Source organism: Panthera uncia (assembly GCF_023721935.1).
Source record: "Panthera uncia isolate 11264 chromosome A1 unlocalized genomic scaffold, Puncia_PCG_1.0 HiC_scaffold_17, whole genome shotgun sequence".
In the NCBI taxonomy this organism is placed as follows: Eukaryota; Metazoa; Chordata; class Mammalia; order Carnivora; family Felidae; genus Panthera; species Panthera uncia.
The window spans coordinates 56,257,764-56,280,963 of record NW_026057577.1 but is presented as its reverse complement, the minus strand read 5'-3'; the positions used below and the strand labels follow the sequence as shown (position 1 = coordinate 56,280,963).

Genomic DNA, 23,200 nt, shown 5'->3' with positions numbered 1-23,200 from the left:
ACAATAAACATCTGTATCTCAGAGTGCTGGAGGCTAGGAAATCCAAGAGCATGGCTCCAGGAGATTCAGTATCTGATGAGAGCCATCTTCTCACTGTGACCTCATGCGGCAGAAGGGGCCGGAAGCTTTCTCAAGCATCTTTTATAAGGGCACTAATCCCAATCACTTCCCAAAAGCGCCACCTCAAAGTACCATCACACTCGGGACGAGGATTCAACATATGAATCTGCGGGCGTGGGACACAAATCCCTCATAACAGAAGGGTTCCCCTGAATTATTAGTTTTGTTCACCCGCATTCATTTAATTAATAGAAGTAATCAGTTCCTCACAGCATCTTTATAGACATCACTTTTTGAGAGAGTAGTTTTCACGAGAACTATTTTTAAAAATCTGCAGGGTATCTGAGAATATTAGTCTTTTATAACAAGGAGAAACAAAATGCCTAATATACAGTGCATCTCATTCTACATGCAGGTCTCCTGACTTCCTTCGGAACAGATTTTTCTCAGCTTGTCCCAGCTGCTATCAAACCCATCTAGTGAGTTTTATATTTTACTGTCTCTTTTCTTCATCTCTTGCGTTAAAACAAATGAACCTTCTGAGTTTCCCCCCTATAATGTTCCCCTCTTGTCTTATCACATACATTGCAGATGTTTCTGCAATCCTAAACAGACAGAGCACATTTCATTAGGGACCTGAGGAAACACATTGTTCATTCGTGCATGAGGGAGTCCTTTCCAGTTAAAGACATTGCTTTGAATGAGTCTTCCAAATGGGTTTCATTGATAAGAAATGAAGGAAGTTAAAGCTTGTCACTTAAGATTTGACAACAGCCAGAAAACTTTCGTTAATCATGAATGTGAAATAACATTTAATTAGCACGGGTTACAATTAGAATATTGCCTGGAATTTATGTAGGCACAATCTTAAGTGTCTGTGTAACTGTTGGCTGCTCTTTCTACAGTTCCTCCTAAAGATGAAATAAAGCTTGGGGCACCTGGGTGGCTCAGTCAGTTGAGTGTCTGACTCTGGCTCGGGTCACGATCTCGCGGTTTGTGAGTTCAAGCCTCGAGTCAGGCTCTGTGCTGACAGGTCGGACAGAGCCTGGAGCCTGCTTCAGATTCTGTGTCTCCTTCTCTCTCTGCCCCTCCCCCACTTGTGCTCTGTCTGTCTCTCTCTCTCTCAAAAACAAATAAACATTTAAAAAAGTTGTTTTTAAAAAAATGGGATAAGGCATCTCACAACCATTATTATTTTGGATTTCCTTTTCAGAGATAGCTTATTTGGGTGAGAACTTTGGCCTTTGCCATTGTCAACATCTGCCTCTCAAGTAAGTAGACCGGGGTGATATGGGAAAGGTGCTAATGAATCTGTTGGCATCTATTCCTTTGCCCTTTTGTGCTCCTGTATTTGAAAGTCAGTTTGATTGTGACTGGCCAGTCACATGGGACTATGTGGAGAAAGAAAAGACATAATTACTTCGGACCCTTCATTGACAAACAGTGATTTGGCAACAGCTTTGCTTACAGCACATCATGGCTTGAGTACAAGAGAAAATTTTTAAGAGAAAAAAGTTAGTAGTATTTAGTGTGTTGGCATTCTCCAGAAGAACAGAACCAACAGGTTCCCTCTTCCTCAGAGGACCTCCAGCTTATTTCTCTTAGGACCTTCAACTGATTTGACAATGCCCACCACAGTATGGAGAGTTGTCTGCTTTACTCAAAGTCTGTTCATCTCATATAATAAATACCTTCACAGCTACATCCTGACAAGTATTTGATCGGATATCAGAGTACCATGACCTAGCCAAGTTGACACAAAATATTAGCTTTTCCATTTGGCTACTCTGAGAATTGGAATTGGGACTAATTGGTTATAATATCTTCAGACAAATACCCTCAAATCACTTTGAACGCTGTGTTTCAATAAAGGAATAAGGACCAGAAAGCTTTCCAAGTCACTGCTATGTGGGCAGAAACTGTCTGTGAAAGCAGTGTCTCAGACTTTGTTCTTTTTTTTTTTTAATTTAATGTTTATTTATTTATTTTTTTATTTTGGCGAGAGAGTATGTGAGCCTGTGGGGGAGGGACAGGAAGAGGGGGATAGAGGATCCTAAGTGGGCTCTGCGGGGACAGAGTTCCACATGGGGCACTAACTCATGAACCATGAGATCATGACCAGAGCTGAAGTCAGACGCATAACCGACTGAGCCACCCAGGTGCCTCCATACTTTGTTCTAGTAACAGTTTCGAGCACAGTGGTGCAGTAATATGGTCGTCAAGCTTTGATGTCAGATCATCAGAATCTGAATTCTGACTTTATTGCTTTCTATGTGATTTGAGGCCACTTACTTTTATTTCTTTCTGCTTCAGTTTCTCCATCCAAAAATGGAGATAGGTTCAAATGTTCTAACTCATTGGAAGTTTGTAGAAGGGTGCAAAGTACATATTAAGTATTATATAAATATTAGCTTTTGTTATTACTTAAAATTAATAACAAAGCCAAACATTTTCTTAATGCTTGTCCATCTTAGAGAGGTTTTTTTGTTTCTTTGTTTTGTTTCTAAGCCTATAGCCTCATAGAAAGGGATACTCTGCCTCACCCCTTCCTACCTTTACCCTGGTGTTGACATCTCCGTGTCCCTTAAGGGGCACTCAATGTAACCAAGTTGTTTTTCACTAGGAAGGCCAAGAGAGGGAAGAATTGGAGAGACTCCTATTAATAAGTAAGGACAGGAGAGGGGGGGGGGGGGGGGGGGGGAGATTGGCTTTCACTGAGCAGATGGCAAACTTTATGAACCCTGCAAATGAACTATCCCATTTAAATAAATTGATGAGTAAATACTGTAGCAGGAAAGCCATTCTTTTTTTTTTTTAATGTCATTTATTTTGACAGAGAGAGTGAGTGTGTGCACATGTGAGCAAACATGCACACAAGTTGGGGGGGAGGCAGGCAGAGAGGGAGAGGGAAAATCCTAAGCAGGCTCTGTGCTGCCAGCACAGAACCCAGTGCGGGGTTCCATCTCACTGAGATATCATGACCTAAGCTGATAAGAAGAGTCGGTCGCTTAATTGATGGAGGCACCCAGGTATCCCCCTTTTCTTCAGAGAGAGAGAGAGAGAGAGAGAGAGAGAGAGAGAGAGAGACGGAGAGTGAGCCCATAAGCAGCGGAGGGACAGAGGGAGAGGGAAAGAGAATCTTAAGCAGGCTCCACAGTGGGTGTGGGGCAGGGTGATGCAGGGGCTTGATTTCACAACTGTGAAATCATGAGCCAAAAGCAAAGGTCAGATGCTGAACTGACTGAGCCACCCAGGCATGCTAGGAAGGCCATTCTAAGAAAAAAAAATGTATATAACAATTTAATGTTACAAAAACAATCAGCTATTTTCTTTTTACCATATAAATTCTCATCGCTTAAAAGACCCACCTCTTATTTCCTTTAAATAGCACACTTGCTTATAGCACGTGAGATGAAATCATATTACCAAAGCCTTAATTCATAAACAACTTTTCGGGGAAAGGTGCACTCATGGTGTCAGCCATGGGCCTAGAACGCTATTTGACACTTAGGGAAGCGATCTCATGAAAGAGGTAGGTGCTCCTGTTTGTACTTTGCATGTGAGGAAGCTGATGCTAGGAGAGGGAAATTGACTTGCTCGAGGGCCTGTGGGTGATTAGTGGTTGAATTAGAACTCAGCCTCAGGTCTGGTTCTTAAGTCTGGCTTCCTTTCCCCCACTCCCCATTCCAATGCCTGCACTCCTAAGACTAGAACTTGTTTCTAAAGCTGTGTCTCTGGTCCAACCGTTCTACAGAGGCAAGATTGCACTCCAAGCTGGTCCTAGGTAAATCTAAGGAAGTGTACTAAATTTGTCTTTGACAACACCCCCAACTCCCCAGCAAGCTCTCTTTTGCTTCCCTCTACAGACTCTCAGTCAGCTAGTGGTGTCATCAGTTCCTTGCTGGCTTTCCCCGAGAGCCTTAGTGGGGCGTCCATCTGAGTCCTTCCCCTTCTCTCAGCATCTCACACTCTTAATCCCACCCACACACTCTCCTTTATTCAGAGCTTACCTGCCAATTCTATGTCATGATATAATGCTTAGTAATACCTTACACGGTAAAATTCATTACTAATTTTAAGTTATGTCATTAATTACCTCTACATGGTTTGAATCTTTTGAAGAAATAAAGAACTCATGAATTACTTGCTTAATTAAAAACACATCCTAAAGAACAGAAGGAGAAGGATCTTAAGGGTACAAATTTTGGTGATATTCTCAGTAAAGCGTGTCTTTTGCTGTCCCTCCAATCATACCACATAGTTAGCCATCATATGGGCTTGTGCTTTAGCCCGCTTGATTACATCCGAACCATTTATAACATAGGACACACTTTCTTAAACTTTATAAACCTGGAGAGGGGAGGGAAGTCAGCAGAGAGGGGTCCATTTTCTTACTACAAAAGCCCTGTATCTAATAACCCATCTAATTACAAAGATGGAGGTTCTCTCTAGCCTATCCAGCTGTATGTCCTAGTAGTGACTTTATGTCTTCCCCTTACAGCACAAAACGCTTCTCATTTTCAATTTTTTTCAGCTGCAGAGGCATTGAATACACTGTTGCTACTAAAAACAAAGCTCAGAGTCCAATCTGGAGACCTCGGTTTTCATGATGTTTTCAAACGCTCAAATCAAGCCTTCTTTCTCTTACTGGTATTTCCTCTTTTGCCTCTCTGCTTCTGCATTGTTTGTCTTAGCACACAAAGAAAAAACATTTCAATGCAAAGAGATAAATGGGTGGTAATCATTACAAATGACCCATTAGAACGGAAGCCATTCAATCTGCTTATTTGAACATACAAAGGCATATCTCTCTTCTGAAATACTACACTGAACAGATAAGAGTGTATTCAGATATAATTTCATGTGATTATCTTATAACAGGCGCTCCTAGCCACAATTCTCTATCAGGTGTTAAGCACACAAACTGCTTACCAATAAATCTTGTCCATCAAATCTTTATTTTTCTTTCACAAAGATTCCACTTTGCAGGCAAACTCTGGCAACACCGCCCACCTATTAAAACAGCAAGAAAAGAAAAATTGAAGTTGAGAGAAAAGACCCTGGAACAATCTTTGTTACAAAAAATTGTCCTGTGTCAAATGTATTTCCTCCCTGAGAAAAAAACACGTAGAGGGCATAAAAACTCATGTAGTAAAAGGCAAAATTAGAAAGTCAAATACAGGGGCGCCTGGGTGGCTCAGTCGGTTAAGCATCCGAATTGGCCTCAGGTCATGATTTCATGGTCGGTGGGTTTGAGCACAAAGTCAGGCTCTGTGGTGGCAGCTCGGAGCCTGGAGACTGCTTTGGATTCTGTGTCTTCCCCTCTCTCTGCCCTGCCCCTGCTCACACACACACACTCTCTCTCTCTCTCTCTCTCTCTCTCTCAAAAATGAACAAACATTTAAAAAAATTAGAAAGTTAAGTATAAAAGCAGAAACATTAAGGTGCCATTATGGACTTATTTTGCACCTGGATTAACCAATGAATTTTTTTAACTTATATTGAAGACAGGGCAGTCCGGTTTGAGAAGACTGGTTTAGAAATTACTTTTAGGCATTATTTACTCTTGAAGCAGGGATTCTTTCTTATCCTGAAACTTTGGATGGGCTTCAGGGTCCCGTAAATTCTCAGAAATTTAGGTGTGTTCTTATGTCTATTGGGCTTTTTTCCCTAGGAAAAGTTCTGTAGTTTCTGTCAAATTTTCCAATTTTCAAATCTGAGAATCAGTGTTCTTAGAAGATTCTTTAAGGAGTATGGAAAAGTTAGATACAGTTAGATACGTTTCAGTTAAATGTTGGTGTTTATGAGATCAAGGATGTGCATTCAAGGTATTTTTCTCTGGAAGACAATGAGATCAGGTCTGTCTGGAGAGTTGCAACAAAATCTGACAGGAAAATTAGAGAAGAGCTGAGAGTTACATTGAGGCAAGCCCCTTGTGTGAACTATGGGAACGCTCAATGCTATACCCAAATCATCATCATCGTCATCATCATCATCATCTCAGTAACTTAACAAAAATTAACTTCTCATTCACACCAAGTCCAATTCCTGGTCCATAGGCAGCCTTCCATGTGGTCACTCAGAAATCCGGGGTCCTTGCATCCTATGGCTCTGTCTTCTTGTATAGTCTTGGATCCCTCTGTTAGAATCTTGCTATCTTGCCAGGAGGTAGCAGAGGAGAGAGAGGGTATAGAGGATCTCATGAGGATTGGACATCATTTTTACCCACATTCCTTCAAGCAAAATTCAGCCCCATGACCAAACCTAACTATAAGGGAGACTGGGAAATATGGCCTAACTGTATACTTTGGGGGTAGAAGAAACTTGTGGTGAGTTTTGGTGAACACATAGCATTTCTGCCCTCTCTTAAATGAAGCAACAGTACCAGGAAGAGGTTGGAGGTGAAGAAGATATGCTGCTTTAGATACTGGTTGAAAGTCCATTGTCATTGGTGACCAATGTATCCCAACAACAGTAGGCAAAAAAGGCAGGAGGTAGAAAAGTGTCCAGAGGATAGGACAGGCTCAGTGGAAGTAAAACTTAGGAGAACAAATGCTCAGAATGTCAAGCATGGAGGCAAGAGGAATTTGGGAATTCAGTGATCAGTATCAGAGCCTGAGTCACCTAATTAGTATCGGGGAAGAGGTAGGGCTAGGAGGGGAGGCTAAGAGGAGGTTCTGGCAAGACCTAGAGTGAGATAACCAAGAGCAGGAAGATTACACCACAGAGATGAGGGCTGTGCACAAAGGTAGAGTCAAGACAGATTATTTGTGAGGTGACTCCTTCATGACCAGAACCTACAGACAGGAGTCAACTATAAGGAGAAACACATGGGAACCTGTTAAGGCCTGACATGATCCACCCTCAAATGTTACCAGAAACTTTATACTCAGCTTCCCAGTCACAGACAATAACCCAAATTAAACCTAGTTTCCTCACAAATGTTTTGGGATGAAAAAGGGCAATGAATCAGCACAAACCCTTCAGAGAACAGAGCCAATACCTCTCTTAGAGTATAGAGGACCCAGGGTGGCATATTTGCTTAGAAGTAATAAATAACAAAAGTAGCAGCTAACATGTGTAAGACCTAGTTCTTGGGCTTTAAATACATTTAGCCACTTAATCTTTACAAAAATGTTTGTTGGAAGGAGGTACCTTTATTACCCCAATTTTACAGATTAAAAACTGAGCAGTGAGGGGCGCTTGGGTGGCTCAGTCAGTTAAGTGTCTGACTTTGACTAAGGTCGTGATCTCACAGTTTGTGGGTTCGAGCCCCATGTCGGGCTCTGTGCTGACAGGTCAGAGCCTGGATCCTGCTTCGAATTCTGTGTCCTCCTCCCTGTCTGTCCCTCTCCCGCTCGTTCTCTCTCTCTCTCTCTCTCTCTCTCTCTCTTTCTCAAAAATAAATAAACATTAAAAAAATAAAAAGATAACTGAGCAGTGAGACTTATATGTAACTTGCTCAAGTAAGTGGCAGAGCTGGGATTCTAAGAAGTCTGGCTCCAGAGTCAACAACCTCAACCACTGTGCATACTGCCTTTCCTAGATCATCAAATTTGGCCAGAATTTCAGATAACATTTACTCACTTAGTGAAGGTGCCAGTGAGGACACACCATGTAACTCTCTCCCAGAGATTTCACCTACCATTTTGTTTCCAGAAAACTGCCCCATCCTTTTGGAATGCAGACTAAGTCATGGATATCCAAAGAACGTCTTGGGCAGTTCACTGGAGGGGCTGTCCTCTCAAAAAATGTGTGCTCTGTCACAGTGATAAGCTTGGAAGTAAAATATGCCACGAATGAATGAATGCAGATTGTCAGGGTTAGAAGGGCCACACACAGTCCACCCATTTTAGGGCAGTGAGGTTGAGTAGCTTGAAAACTGTCCCTGAGGAATAAAAGCAGGTTGTCCAAAGTTCCATGTAAAATACTTGCCTCCTTACCTCAGACCATTTTCTGTACTCAGCGTAAGGGGATTGTAAGAATTAAAAGCCAGAAACTGTAAGCAGTGATGTGACTACATTCATTCTTATGTTGCTAAAGGAACCATGAAAAAGAAAAGGGTTCAACTTCATAGAATTTATTGTCTATGAAATAAGGAATCTGATGTCTTGTTATATAACTAGCCAGGAACTGTATCCATTCAGGCACTTATTCACTCATGCCACTCTTTCTCCTACCATTTATTCATCCATCCACTCATTTATCAATTCGGGCATTAATTCATTCATTTGCTCAAGTATTCACTCATTCCAAAATATCTACTGAGCCAAAATTTGTGCTAAATCCTAGGTGTTTTTAGCACCCTCATTCAGTAGTTTTCTTTCTGCTTGGTTTTCAAATTTTGTGAACAAGCCCAGTGTATGGGATTCCAGTACATTTCATTACAAAATGACCTTTATATTAAAGATATTTCAGGGGGCGCCTGGGTGGCTCAGTCGGTTAAGTGTCTGACTTCAGCTCAGGTCATGATCTCACAGTTCAAGAGTTTGAGCCCCAAGTTGAGCTCTGTGCTGACAGCTTGGGGCCTGGAGCCTGCTTCAGATTCTTTATCTCCCTCTCTCTCTGCTCCTCCCCCACTCACGCGCTGTCTCTCTCTCTCTCTCTCTCTCTCTCTCTCAAAAATAAATAAACATTAAAAAAATTGGGGGCACCTGGGTGGCTCAGTCGGTTAAGCGTCCGACTTCGGCTCAGGTCATGATCTCGCGGTCTGTGAGTTCGAGCCCCGCGTCGGGCTCTGTGCTGCCAGCTGAGCCTAGAGCCTGTTTCAGATTCTGTGTCTCCCTCTCTCTGACCCTCCCCCATTCATGCTCTGTCTCTCTCTGTCTCAAAAATAAATAAACATTAAAAAAAAATTAAAAAAAATTTCAGAATATATGTTTTGGGAATCATAATCAGGCCATTAATTATGGTATTGTTTGCAGCTTCTATCCATTAATTCAAAGTAAAGAGTTCACTTAGGAGTATTTCCTTTCTTGCTCAGGACCTCAGTTTTGGCCCCATCCTGTCTTTTACAGGCCACATGCTTAGTCCCTAGCCAAACATGGACAAGTCTTAAGTCAACAGTAAATTGCCGTCGGTACCAAAGAAGGCCTCAGATTTCTGCAAACATCTATGAGAGCTGTAAGGCCCTTGCTGTCCTTGTTAAGAAGTATACCTCATTGGCAGGCACCTGGATGGCTCAGCCGGTTGAGCATCCAACTTCGGCTCAGGTCATGATCTCACGGTTCGTTGAGTTCAGGCCCCACATTGGACTCTGTGCTGACAGCTCAGAGCCTGAACCCTGCTTCTGATTCTGTCTCTCTCTCTCTCTCTCTCTGCCCCTCCCCCACATGCTCTATGTCTCTCTCTGCCTCTCAAAAATAAAGAAAACTAATAAAAAAAATTAAAAAAAAAGAAGTATACCCCATTGTGACAAAAACATGTATTCTCAGTCTTCTTGGACAGTAGAAAGGGGTTTCTGCATCCTGCTTCCCTACGAGGACCAGTTAGCGTTGTTTGTGCAAACAATGCAGTTCTGCCTTCTGCTCTAAATCATTCTGCTGTAGAGGCCCACAGTTCTACCAGCATGAAGACGCGTAACATGATTTAGCTCAGCGTTTGGTTCTGCATCACACAAGAACGCTATTTTCTGATGGTAATAAGGGAGGGGACTACTCAGGAAAACAAAGCACAATGTCAAGGCGCCAACATTCTGATGTATTTATTCATGTTTGTATTTGTGGATGGAAAATTTTTTTCCATGCTCCAGAGTTTTGTTAGCAACAAGACATTACAAATCAATAAACAACAGCTACGACTACTATCTACTGTAAACAGAATAATATACAGAAAATACACAGATACAACTACTTTGGTATACAGACATTTAATTGTTTTCTGTTTTAAGACAAATCTAAACACCGCCATTTTAATTTCTTTGTCGTATTTTCCCTTGAGATACAATTTTTTAGTGCCCATTGCTCTGCACTTGTCTTATCGGGGCAGGTTTGTAGCATACCAAAGAATTATAGAAAACTGTTTTCCTACCAAAGGCAAAGGAGAGTTTATCTGCTGCCATGTGGTCATCTATACATTACAAATGAAAAAGAAGCAAGGTACAAAAATAAATGCACGCTTGCACGCCCATGTGTGTCTACATATGTGTGTGTGTATGTGTAATGTGTGTCCAAGCCTGGGAATACTGACTGATTCGAAAGGCTCTTACCTTGCTGGTCATCAAAATCATATATAACAGCCATGAAAAACTCACTTAGCTAGCAGCATGTAAATCATGGGGTTGGTTATTCAAAGAGTAGACAAACAGATTTCTTGGATACTGTTTCCATTTGGGTTTTCCAGTTCGTATGGTTCCAGCTGGCGGTACTCAAAAGTCACACGATTTACATGCTTTCCGCTGGAGACCATGCGCACCACCGTGTTGTCACAGCCAATTTTCATCTGGGCTATAATTCATGGAAAAAGCAAAAGGTTCCCTGCAGGTTAGAAACCACATAAACCATTCCTGTCGATAAGATCATTTAAACACAAAGAAAGCAAGGGGATGCATCTTCCTCTCACATACTTAAACCATGCACCTGCCATCAGGTGAAACGTTTTGTTTTCGTTGTTAGTATAATATATAGTTAATTGTAGGATGCTGAAATTGAACTCAGTTCTCCTCATGGGCAAAAACACTGTTAGCCAAATAAAACTGGTTGGAAAGAGGAGTTAAAAAGAAAATCGCAGGCCTAAAATGGCATCCCTGAGACCAAGGTCCCAAACTGGGGCTGAATACCTAATTTAATTGTAATTTCAACCTCCCCTAGAAAAATAGCCTTAACCAGTCAGTCAGGAATTTTTCCATCAACATCAAGGAATCTGCCACAGGGGCCCTCTCCTTCCCCCCCCCCCCCCCCCAAGGAAGATGAGGTAATCTGCAGGATAAGACACCTTGCTTTTCCCCTTCAGGGAAAGTGACCTGCCTGGAACAATCCTTTTCTCTTGCCAAATTTCTTGTCCTACCCTTCTATAAAAACCTTCCATTTTGTACAATGCCTTGGGGACCCCTCTACTTGCTAGAAGGAATGCTCCCCGATTCATGAATTATTTCGTAAAGCCAATGAGATCTTTCAAATCTACTCAGTTGAATTTTTGTTATTTAACAGAGGCAATAAGACGTCTCTTTGCATTTTTCACATTCTCCTACCTTCGAGGCTTCTGTGGTAAATGCAGTGAAGGCAATCTGTCTACCATGCACCTCTGCTCTAGCTTAGTGTTCTCAGCAGGGGCAGTACCGCCCTCTAGGGACAGGTTGGGAATTTGCAGGTGTAGTTTTTGGTTGTCATAGTTCTGAGGATGCAAGTGGCAGTTAGTGGACATGACTAGAGGACACAGTGCACCGATGAACATTACATAGACTAAAAAAAATCACCTGCTAATTATTTTCTGAGCCTAGATAATACCTCTATTTTACATATAAACAAAAATAATTTGCATAGTTTAGATACATACGAATATACTTGTGTTTGTTCTATTATTTACCTGCACCTTTTCAGTCTCATTTTTTTCTGTGCTTCTTACATGGAATGGCTTTTTATATCCTTACTTCTCTTCAATCCAATCTTATTATTATTTGTATAAGCATCTGGCAACGTTTATGTCTATCTTCTAGTGCAGATATGACCAAACAAGTGTATATTGAAACTCACATATTTTTATCTAAAATTTCTTTCATTTCTCCATTGTCAAGCTGGTCCCTGAGGCAAGATTTATGTGCCCTACGATGGTTTTTTTCTATTTTGATTTTGTCCATCTTCCCCCCCCGCCAACCCCACTTTGTCTCTATAAGGCCTATAGCATTCTGAGAAACATGAACATTATCATTGCATAACAAGTACTTCACAAGCCTGTGCCTGGGTTCAAACAGGCTAGATACTTATTGAGGTAAAAGCCTCAATAAGTAAAGTAAAACAGCTAGATACTTATTGAGGTAAAAGCCAATTTAGATACATAATAAATATAAAACCTATGTTTCTTTTATATAAGCACCAGGGAGTCTAGGTTAAGCTTCTGTGAGGAGTCCAAATTTAATTTGCTTTAAATTATTTGAAAGGTCATTCTTTTTCTGATATTACTCTAAACTTTAATATATATAACATGCTCTGTTTCCTTTGTTAATGTGCATCGTATTTACTTAGTACTGGACATAACTGTACCAAAATTACTCTGGCTTCAATTACCTACATTTTAAGGCAAGAGTAGTCTTTAGACCTTAATCTACTCTTCTTACCTAGTGCAAATGCATCTCCTCACAGGTGCCCTCCTGCATGGAAGGATCCAGTGCCTCAGAGAACACAGTAAGAGGCGAGAAAAGCCACATGTACTGATGGTCTAAACCAGCAATTTCTAGCCACCCTCACCATACCTGGGCAGAATCAAATGGAAAATCTTCACTGATCCCTAGCAAAGAATATCTGGTTCTGTTGGGCATCCTGTGCGCTGACCTGGTCTTTTATTCCCAATGACCACTTCTAGATTTTAGAATGTATTTCTGTTTTTGCAGTAGTCTTTCAGAAGCTGGTTTTGCTCCTAGAAGTTGGGGACATTCAGCAGTTCTGAGAATTTCTGATAAAGAATATCACTTTTTTTTTTCTTAATTTTTTTTTTAACGTTTATTTTTGAGACAGAGAGAGACAGAGCATGAATGGGGGGAGGGTCAGAGAGAGGGAGACACAGAATCTGAAACAGGCTTCAGGCTCTGAGCTGTCAGCACAGAGCCCGACGCGGGGCTCAAACTCACGGACCGCGAGATCATGACCTGAGCCGAAGTCGGACGCTCAACCGACTGAGCCACCCAGGCGCCCCAGAATATCACTTTTTAATTTATGTGCTACGAGTAATACACACATACATATATATTTAGGAAATTTATTTGGATATTACTATATTATTATATTATAACTAATTGATGGCATATCTATTTGAACTATAGTTTTCAGTTAGTAAACTCTTTGGTATCCAGAGGACAAAAGCAACGACTTTCAGGAAGGTGGAAAGAGCACGGAACAAAAAAAGCTTTGTCTTTTTCATGGTCTTACTCAGGGCCACCCTTAAACATGCACCTGTGTTCCTTCAGAGGTTTCTTTTCCAGTGTCCAATATTTTGATAATGCATTCACTATAACCATACATATGCTCAAATGTAAAATCCTCACATTGGCTCAATGTACAAAATGGAAGCTTTCTAGGTGGAACCTGCCTTCCCATGTATAAAAAACGTGGGATGTTTTATTTAAGGAAGTATCAGGTTTTATTTAAGGAATCTTGATAGGCTCATAAGTAATAATCAAAGACACATCTCACCAGGGCCGTGAAAGGAATAGCAGAGGTCAGCCAAAGGCATCATCTTGGAAGGGTCCAGTCCAGTTCCTCCCAACAGCTCCACAAAGTCTCCTATTCCCCCACAACCTGCTGAGGGGTTCTAAAAGAAACAAGCAGCAGAGAAAGATATATTTCAACCAGTTACGGAAGTCAAACCATTTGACCAACTGCAATTTGGTGAATTCACTCCATTTGCCGTGGACATCCTGGCAGTGCCATTTAATTTAACACCCAGGACTCTGGAAATTAAAAGATACTGAAAAGAAAAAATAATCACAAGAACTGCTTTTCTAAATCAGTTGAGTAATCATTTCTTTAAATGTGTGTGCATTAAAAAAAATTTTTATCAGCTCAAGGACTGGAATGATGCAATAGGAATCTGTAAACTCCACATAAAATGAATGGAAATTGGATCTGAAAATGCTTTGCTTTGTAAATCATTTGGACATACATACTGAATTATTTGAATTTCTTAACTCATGCAGTCAGAATTTCTATTAATAGATAGGTCTTTACAGTTTTTCCTTCAACTCACCTCTTTCCCTCCTCTTTATGAAAGACTTTTCCCGCTATTGGGATGATCCTTATCATTTCTGCTGACAGGCATTTAGATTAGTTGTAAGAATGCTAAAGAAAGAAAAGAACCCTAATTTGGGGCTTAAGGTAGCTAGAGTCACCATTGTCTTTCTCCTCCCGACTAAAACTAATTTATTTTGAGCTACTCAAAACCAGAATGTATTCTTAGACTTTGCACAATCACTGTAACAACCACTTTCTGCTTCCCTTCTTCCTTTCCACACTGCTTTGTCCATACTCCCTTGTCCACACTGCCTTGTCCACACTGCCTATCCACACTGCCTGTCCATACTGCCGTGTCCACACTGCCTGTTAATGCTGCCTGTCTGCACTGCCTATCCACACTGCCTGTCCACATTGCCTTGTCCACACTGCTCTGTCCACTCTGCCTGTCTACACTGGCTATCCACACTGCCTTGTCCACACTGCCTGTCCACACTGCCTATCCAAACTACCTATCCACACTGCCTTGTCCACACTGCCTGTCCACACCACCTATCCACACTGCTTTGTCCATATTGCCTTGTCCATACTGCCTATCTACGCTGCCTATCCACACTGTCTATCCACACTGCCTTGTCCACAGAAATTCCTGCATTTCACTCTTCCCACACAAATAAAGCAGCCACTTGCAGTCCCAAACATTGTACTTTGGGCCACCTTTCTCCTGAGGTCAGGGATACTAGCCTTTGTGGGCATGTGACCACAAGCCAGACAAGCCATACGAGGGCCTGTTGCTTGGTTTAATGCTGTGCTGTCACCATCTTGAAATTCTTAATACTTTTAAAATAAGGGCCCCCACATTTTCAGTTTGCACTGTCCCCCACAATTACATGGCCAGCTTCGCCTGTGATCTTCTTTATTGAGGCATACTCATTGAGAGATCTAGTGCAGAGCGGCAAGATGCTCAGAAGTGAGCCACATGGACCCTGACACATACAGAAAAACATCTCAAATAGACAATGTTAAACACACACACGCGCACACACACATAAAAACACACATTCAAACATGCAGAAGACATTGAGATGCAACTAGAACTAAACCACCGAGTAGAAAAAAATAGAATACCAACTGTTTGGCCAATACAAGGAAGCAGGTGGGGACACACATTTTTTAAGTGCTTTCTGTATGCTGGGTCCTATGCCTTGATGCTCTACACATCATTTCATCCAAGAATGAAACAGAGGCTTAACTAGCTCCCCTGTGGACAGGGCTTATGTTCTTGTAGGAAGAGCTGAATAAGAGGTGAAGGAAAAAAACCTTAACTGCCTCTCCCTTGAGTAGAGGATGTCCAGGGGGAACATCTGTTAAGACTAAACTTTCCACTTGGTTCTTCAGGTTCTAAATTTCAGCAAGAGTGGTGAAGGGGAAAAGGCAGGCCCCGTAGAGAGAAATGGGAAGTATGGGGGTTGGGAAGAAGTGGGTGCTATAATGAGGGAAACCAAACAAAGAAACATAGAAGTTAGACACACCCGTTCCTTGACATTCAATGACTTCTCTCTCCTCTTCCCAAACATCTTAGCTATTCTTAGGAATGAGAAGTACTATACTACCCTGCTCCTCAGTAGTGATCCCCTAGGTTTCTCTGTTGAGGTTCTGCCTCCCTGGACTAACCCACTATCATCTCTTGCCTAGACTGTGACAATGGCCCCTACGGGCACTCCCTGTACCACTCTGGCCCCCATAGCCCACGCAAAGCCAGAATGGCCTTTAGGTAATCAATCCTCTCCCTCCTGCCTCGGACCTTGTTAATTTAATTTGGTCATGAAGTCAGCAATTCCCAGCCACCCTCATCCCACCAAGCATAATCCAATGGATCATGTTGCTTTCCTGCCTGCCCCCTTTCAGTGGTTTCCCACTGCACTTAGAATAAACTCCAAATCCTCAATACGACCTGCTGGGTTCACCACACCCTGGCTCTGCCCGCCTCCCTGATGTTGCCTAATATCCTCCCTTCCCCATACCTTTCTTTTTATTTCTGGAAGCCCACTTCTTCCTCTGAGCCTCTGCACTGCCGTCTCCTCTGTCCCTGGTCCTTCCAGTGGCTGCTGGCTCCTTCTTACCTATCACTCACATTTTACTTTAAATTCCTCCTTCTCAGAAGTTTCCTTTCCCGACCACCTTATCTCAAGGAGCTCCCGCCTCTCCCTCTACTGCATTGTCTATCACACCACTCTGCTTCATTTTCTGTAGGGCACTCCCCGCTATTGCAAATGCATTGCACTGTTGCTGAGCTCAACCCACTAGAATGCAGGTTCCCTGTGAGCAGGAGCTGTGTTGCTCGTCGCTGATTTCCAGCATCTAAGATAGTGCCTTGCACGTGGAAAGTGCTCAAAAAATATTTTGTAAAGGAATAGATAGATGCCTAGAACACTGCAGACTTTAACATTTTTTCAAGGGAAAATACCAAAATTACTCCTCACAGCCTAGAATAACTAAAGGGTAGATCTCCCAACCTGCAATCATGCTTGCCATCTTCTACAGTATACATCAGGAATAACATATAATTGGTATCAGGATGAAGGGCTATGCCAAAGACATCTCCTTATTCTGGTCTTTATCAAAGGATCATTCTTCCACTAAGGTTCAACTAAACAAAACCCCCAAAAAACAACAACAACAAACAAAACAAAACAACACAACAACAAACAGCTACTAGCTCATGAATTCAGGGCTTAAAGGAAATTAAATATACACCTATTTTCAGTCCTGGTCCTATTTATTTGCTTTTTACTGGAATCTACCTAATTAGGAACAATGACTGTCTATGATGTCAGCAAATATATGAGCTATCTTAACCTAGAAATATAAGAAAGTATAAGGAAATGAGAACGACCCAGAGGGACGAAGCTAGCGGTGCAAAAAAAAAAGGGGTGGGGGGGAGAAAAAAAAGATCAAGCTCAGCATTAGTTGTAAATCCCATACAGAAGTTCAAGGGAATATAGGTTGATGGAGATTCTCAGCTAATATTTTCATGCAAAATGAATTGAGTTAAACATAATGCAACAAAATCTTCAACACTCTACTGTATTTTGCAACTTAAAAATCCAATTTTGTATTTTATGCTACACTTAGCATTCCTTCACAACACAGTTCTGTCAATGAGACACTTCCTTCGTGTCAAAAAAAAAATCCGATAATCAGAAAAACAGCTGTGTAGATGACTCACACTAGGTTCTGCTAGGAGAGAATTTCTGTAAAAGAGGCAAGTACCAGAGAGTTCAATTGTAATTACATGTCACAACTTTCCCAATTGAAAACCTTTCCTGTATCACAAGAAAAGTAGTCAAGTAATCAGAAGGGGCACATGAGTACGCACCGAGCAGCGTGAGGCAAATAGAAGGGGGCTTTCATCAAAGAGGCGAGGGAAAGCGGATGTGGGGCTAAATCAACAGAAGAGCATGCTCCCACAATTTACTAATGTCCATGTTTGCCCTGTATGATTGCTCCTCCTCTGATAAAGCTGTGGCCTTAGTAAATGATTGGGAAGGAAGAAAGCAACTCACCTTTGACTGCAAACCATGTAAGTGTCCCAGGGTGAGATCAGATATTTTGATCACCACAGGATAAATTATGGAGAAGCTGCAGTTTCGATGCAGGTGCGGGACTACCAGGGTAAACCTTCCATTTGGGGTCTGGGAAATGACATTGCAGGCTTTGCGGAAAAACAGAATCACATTGTCATTATTGGGTATGCAGGGTTCTTACAGAAATTTATCCTATCCGGGGCGACTGGGAGGCTCAGTCGGCTAAATTTCTGACTCTTGATTTCAACTCAGGTCATGATCTCACGGGTTCATGCAATCAAGGCCCATGTGGGGCTTCATGCTGATAGTGCGGAGCCTGCTTGGGATTCTCTCTCTCTCGATCACTCTCTCTGCCCCTCCTCCACTCCCTCTCTCTCTCTCTCAAAATAAATAAATATTTTTTAAATGTAGTAAAAAAGAAATTTATCCTATCCTTATTCTCAGTTCCTATTCATGATCTAGGGCCATGTGGACTGGAAGAGAATATGTATCACAAGGGCAATCTGGATGGGGAAGGAGTGGTGGGTGGGGCGGGGGTGTGGGGGTGTGGAGTGATGGGGGGATAAAAATCACTGGTGATGTGCAGACATGGTCAGAAGGTTCTAGGTGGCAAGAGTGCTTCTAATCTTGGGGCACCTGGGTGGCTCAGTCGGGTAAGCATCCGACTTCGGCTCAGGTCACCATCTCGCGGTTCGCCCTGTGTCGGACTCTGTGCTAACAGCTCGGAGCCTGGAGCCGGCTTTGGAATGTGTGACTCCCTCTCTCTCTGCCCCTCCCCTGCTAATGCTCTCTGTCTCTCAATAAATAAATAAATGTTAAAAAAAAAAAAAAAAAAAAAAGAATGCTTCTAATCTCAATCTCAATCTCAGGGAGTTACCTTGTTTACAACAAGCACAAGACTTAAATTAGTAATTAATCAAACAACACTAGCTAGTGGAAGTTCTAGAAACACTTCATTAACTAGGGTCCAAGTTCCAGCTGAAAGTCTAGAAGAAATAAAGGCTCAAAGGTAAAGCCAGAACTAAAACCTTGCCTGTCTGAAACATTCACTCATTGAACTTGGAACCATAATGATATATTTTTTTAATGTTTATTTGAGAGAGACAGAGACAGAATGTGAGTGGGTTAGGGGCAGAGAGAGAGGGAGACACAGAATCCAAAGCAGGCTTCAGGCTCTGAGCTGTCAGCACAGAGCCCAATGTGGGGCTCAAACTCACAAGCTGTGAGATCATGACCTGAGCTAAAGTCGGACGCTCAACTGACTGAGCCACCCAGGGGCCCCAGAATCATAATGATTTTTTTTAAATAATGAAGTAAATAAATAATAAAATTGTTACAAAATAGACTGAGAAAAATAGAAGAACGATAGAGGAACAGTAGGGGAACGGTAGAGAGAAAGGGAGAGAGAGAATCCGAAGCAGGCTCTGCATTGTCAGTGCAGAGCCCAATGCAGGGCTCGAACCCACAAACCATGAGATCGTGACCTGAGCTGAAATCAAGAGTTGGAGGCTTAACTGACTGAGCCACCCAGGCACCCCAAAGATTTCCGACTTCTAACCACACAAATATAGGAGAAACATTTCATGTTGCTTTCTGGGATTATTCTAGCTCTCAAAATAGCCTTGCGGGGGTGGGGGAGGGGTTCTTTCAAAAATTCTCTTTTTTAAAAAATAAAAATTGGAATATAATACATTATTCTTTGGCAGATAAGGCCCCATTCTTCCACCACACAAAGTGTCAACATTAATACTATTGTATGCAACCAAAAATGAGTGATGTTTTATTTTCCTGATTTTTAAAAAAAATATTTTTCTCCATTTAACTCTGTAAATATATAGATGCATATATATATATTTCACTTCATGGGGAAAAATAATAAGCAGATGAATGAACTAATTTTGATTAGAATAATGTCTTTTAGGCTTGGGCTGTTCAGTTTTATACAGCATCTATGTTTGTATCCACCAGAAACGGAATAAGTTAAAGAGGTGGACTTAGAGGGCACTGTTGAGGTCCTCTGGTCCAACCCTCTGCTCAGGACATGAACTCTGTCTACCACATCCCAGATATGCAGTCTTTCAGCCTTTGCCTAAATATCTCTAGGACTACAACTTCAGATCTGATCCCTCAAGCTTATCCAAGATTAATGGAATGACATGGAGGAATTACAGTTTGTCACTGAATCCATTGTCATGCCTCAGATTAGAATAAGACTAAAGAGAAAAAAATAAAATTCTACCCACCAAAACTTAATATCCTACCTAGCCTAGGAAATAAGTTGAAAACTGTGAATTGATTTTCAGAGCAATGAATAGGAAATATCCTTTAGGTCATTTCTAATGACAAAAAAAAAATTTCCATTCAAATCATTCCTCACTTCAAGTTTCTTAAGTCTGGTGCAATCACACTACCTATGAAAAGTGGATCTGACACTCCCTCCCTCCAAGTCCTTACTGACTGAGAAGAGAGGGAGCCCACTTACGAAAGAGGTTGGGATCTGTCTTTATGGTTACTGTAAATCCGTTTCCTGGTTGACGAACCCGGAAGAAGATCATGGCCACATTCTGGGAGGATCTGATGCTCCTTCGGCTAAGACCACTGTCACAGAAATCTATGTACCGCTCAGTTGTGGGGAGAGGATGATCCTGGGAACTGGGGAACTTCTCCCCCTTGAGAATCCAACCATCAAATACCTTCCAACAAAAAACACACACAGAGATGATCATTTCCACCAACTCCTGAAGTCACAGGTGTGTTGAAATCTTACCTAGCGATGCACCTTCTGTCCTATATCCGTCTGTGAGCAAGTGACAACCTGTACTTCCCTGCCCACTTGCTTTCCATCTATATATTTTTTGACCGTGAAGGTTGTCTGCAAGTATTATTGTTAATTAATGATTGGGTTTTTTTCCTCCATAAACCTTAAAGTATCCAAAGCAAGTAAACTTTATTATACTCTGTTTTATAATTCCAGCCTCTTTGGTACCTGAAACTACAGCCAATATACATTTTTATCTTGGTCATATTTTCCACACATCCCATCTTCAGAAGAATTCCACACAAGCATAATTTGGGTTTCACTTGGTCTCTTCCTTCTCCTCGTTGACATATAAACAAAACCTCTCAAAACTAAACTAGAGCAGCAACTTCACCTACTTGCCCATGGTTATATGTGCCCATTTTCCTCACTTTGAAACGTTTATTTCATATTAAAATACCAAGAACTGCTTCAACACTCAAACAGCAATGGCTGTTAGGCCACTTAGGGCTTTTTACCTTCACCTGTTAAAGTCAGCTTGTTGGACAAATGGTCAGAGTCTATTGATGTTACTGTTAAAATCACCACAGGTCTCCAACGTAACAGGTTGAGCCTGGTTCACATTGGCAAAATCACCAGCTACAAAGTGCTTCCGCGGATTGGTCCTCTTCTAAAAGGAGTCTGACAGATTCCAAAATCATTCCACTTGGGAGGTTTTTAATCATGATCCTTTTAACGGGGCTGTGTAACTCCATCAACCGTCCCAGGCTGACCCGGTAGACTTAGGGAGACCGACTAGGAGGGGGCATGTACTGAGGCCGGGGGACTTGTCCTTCCACCTGCCTCCGACTAGACTGGCTCTCAGCATCCCTCCCAGAGGCCCGGGCCCCAGGGCTTCCAATCCGAGTCCTCCGGGGAATTCAAGACCGCTCCCGCGAGCCTGCGACAGCTCCCCAGAGCCAGGGGCCGGCCTCAGAAGCGGGGCTGGGCCTCCTCGTGGCCCCGAGCGCCGGTGCCAGTCTGGATCAGTTTTCGTGTAACACAGCGCTTCTCGCCGCCAAGTTCAATCAAGTCTTTGGGGGCGCCCGGGTCCCAGGAACGCACGGAGGGGAAGTCAAACAACCGCGGCCGGAGCTCCGGGCGGGGTTCGCGCCCCGCGGCCGTCCGGGGTGGGGGGGGGGCGCCTCTCCCGCTCGGCCACCAGCCGGCTCCACGCGCCGTAGCCCCACGCCGGGCACGGCGCCCCGGCTCACCCCCCTTGGGGCCCCGCGGCGGGAGCGTGCGCCGCGAGGAAGCCTCACCTTCAGGAAGTCGCCGCCCTGGCAGTCGATGGAGACCAGATCGTAGTGGATGGTGACGAACTCTTCGGGCTCGCCGATGAGGAAGGCGGCGCAGTGCAGCTGCGGCCGGTCGGCGGTGAAGGTGAACTGGCCCGGGAGGCTCAGCATGTCCAGGCACCCTGGGGGAGAGACAGTGGGGCCAGGGGGCCGGGGCTGCGGCCACCGACGCCTCAGCCCCGGCCAGCCCCTCCCCGCGGGCCCCCGTTCCCGGGTCCGCGGCGCCCGGTCCCCACGCGGAACGCGTCACCCGCCCCTGGCGGGCCCCTGAGCACGGGGATCGCGCCCCCAGCCGGCCAGGCCAGCCCCTTCCCGGCGGTGCCCGGGGCCCCGTGAGCGGGTGCGGAGCCCGGCCTCGTCACCTCCCCGCTGCCCCCGGATGCGCGCCGACACCCCGACTCACGCAGCGCGCGGCGGTACAGCGGCTCCCCCGCCAGCTCCCGCTTCAGGTTGGCGCCCAGGAACCGGAGAGGGTCGTGGTCCTCAGCTTCCCGCAGCTGGCGAGGAAAACGCGTCAGTCCGAACGAGTTCAAGACTGCGGGAAAGGGGACCCGCAGCGGGGCACTCTCCCTGCCCCGCAGCCAAGAGAATAAAGTGAAGGGATCCAGGTCTCCCGCGTCCGGAGCAGAAGAGGTCTCAGACCCTTTCCCTCAGACCAGGGTGTCCCCAGGGGCCAAGGGAAGGACGTAGTGGCGAGGAAGACCAGGAGAAAGAGGGAGCAGAAGATAGGGAAGAAAGGGCTAAGCCCAACACGGGCTGAGAGCTGAGGCAGCAGACCCACCCCCAAGGCTGGAGACACACACACACACACACACACACACACACACACACACACACACGGAAGATGTGACGGCTCAGTCCGGAGATCGCTCACCTCTAGGTACCGGCTCTCCCCTCTTAGAGCCATCAAGAAGATGAGAATGAAGTGACACTGAAGTTTGAAGGAAGGCGACATGCTGGTCTTGCCTCTGCAGCTGGTCGGCTGGGCTCTGGAGGTCTCAGGCTTTGCTTCCCAAAACTACGCCCAGGCTGAGAGCTAGAAGCTGGTAGGGTCCCTTTGCTGGGTCTCTTTTATAGAGCAGTGAGGAGGGGAGGCTCTCTGCCCCTTAACTGATCTGAGCTCAGTAACCATGGGTTACCCTGTCTCAGTGACAAAGTGCGTGCTGATGACGAGGGTCCAGCTCTCAGCCACAAATTCTCAGAGTGGTCCAGCGTTATTCACCAAGAATGATTGTAGGCATTTAAAACTTATTGAACTAAACTGTGGGACAAAGAAGGAGGTAAGGATAGAAAATAAGTGAAGGCGTTTGGCTTGACCTGCCAAATGCTGAATTATCGTTTCCTGTGGATATTTAGGGAATTTTCAGTGTTGCAAAGCCAAGTGACAAGATTACACACATACATAAAATACCCAAACAGATATAATCTTATCGTGCAGGCTTGTCACAGAACCTTGATGGAACCATGCTGGAAATCGTCAGAGATTATAGTGTTTGTGCAAATGCTCTTGTCTCTCAGGAAGGAACTTGAGGAGTTTTTAGCTCCAAAGAGAGCTGAACAGAAGCCGAAGTCTGATTC

At 43.6% G+C, this 23,200-nt stretch overlaps 1 protein-coding gene across 2 annotated transcripts in view; it reads right to left on the bottom strand.

The window, feature by feature from the left end:
• CRHBP (corticotropin releasing hormone binding protein) overlaps window positions 1-22,928 on the bottom strand; it is a 31,406-nt gene extending 8,478 nt beyond the window's left edge. The window contains exons 1-7 of one of the 2 annotated variants that reach the window (XM_049649680.1): window positions 22,497-22,928; window positions 22,026-22,119; window positions 21,587-21,744; window positions 20,010-20,220; window positions 17,507-17,655; window positions 13,404-13,521; window positions 4,993-5,073 (exon numbers count right to left, since the gene is read on the bottom strand). In XM_049649680.1, the coding sequence (XP_049505637.1) occupies window positions 5,009-5,073; window positions 13,404-13,521; window positions 17,507-17,655; window positions 20,010-20,220; window positions 21,587-21,744; window positions 22,026-22,119; window positions 22,497-22,577 (876 nt within the window). In that variant the 5' untranslated portion in view covers window positions 22,578-22,928 and the 3' untranslated portion in view covers window positions 4,993-5,008. Of the gene's footprint in view, window positions 1-4,992; window positions 5,074-9,738; window positions 10,506-13,403; window positions 13,522-17,506; window positions 17,656-20,009; window positions 20,221-21,586; window positions 21,745-22,025; window positions 22,120-22,496 lie in introns of those variants that run through there. The other variant, XM_049649678.1, reaches the window with a different exon arrangement.
• Window positions 22,929-23,200: the final 272 nt, after the last annotated feature.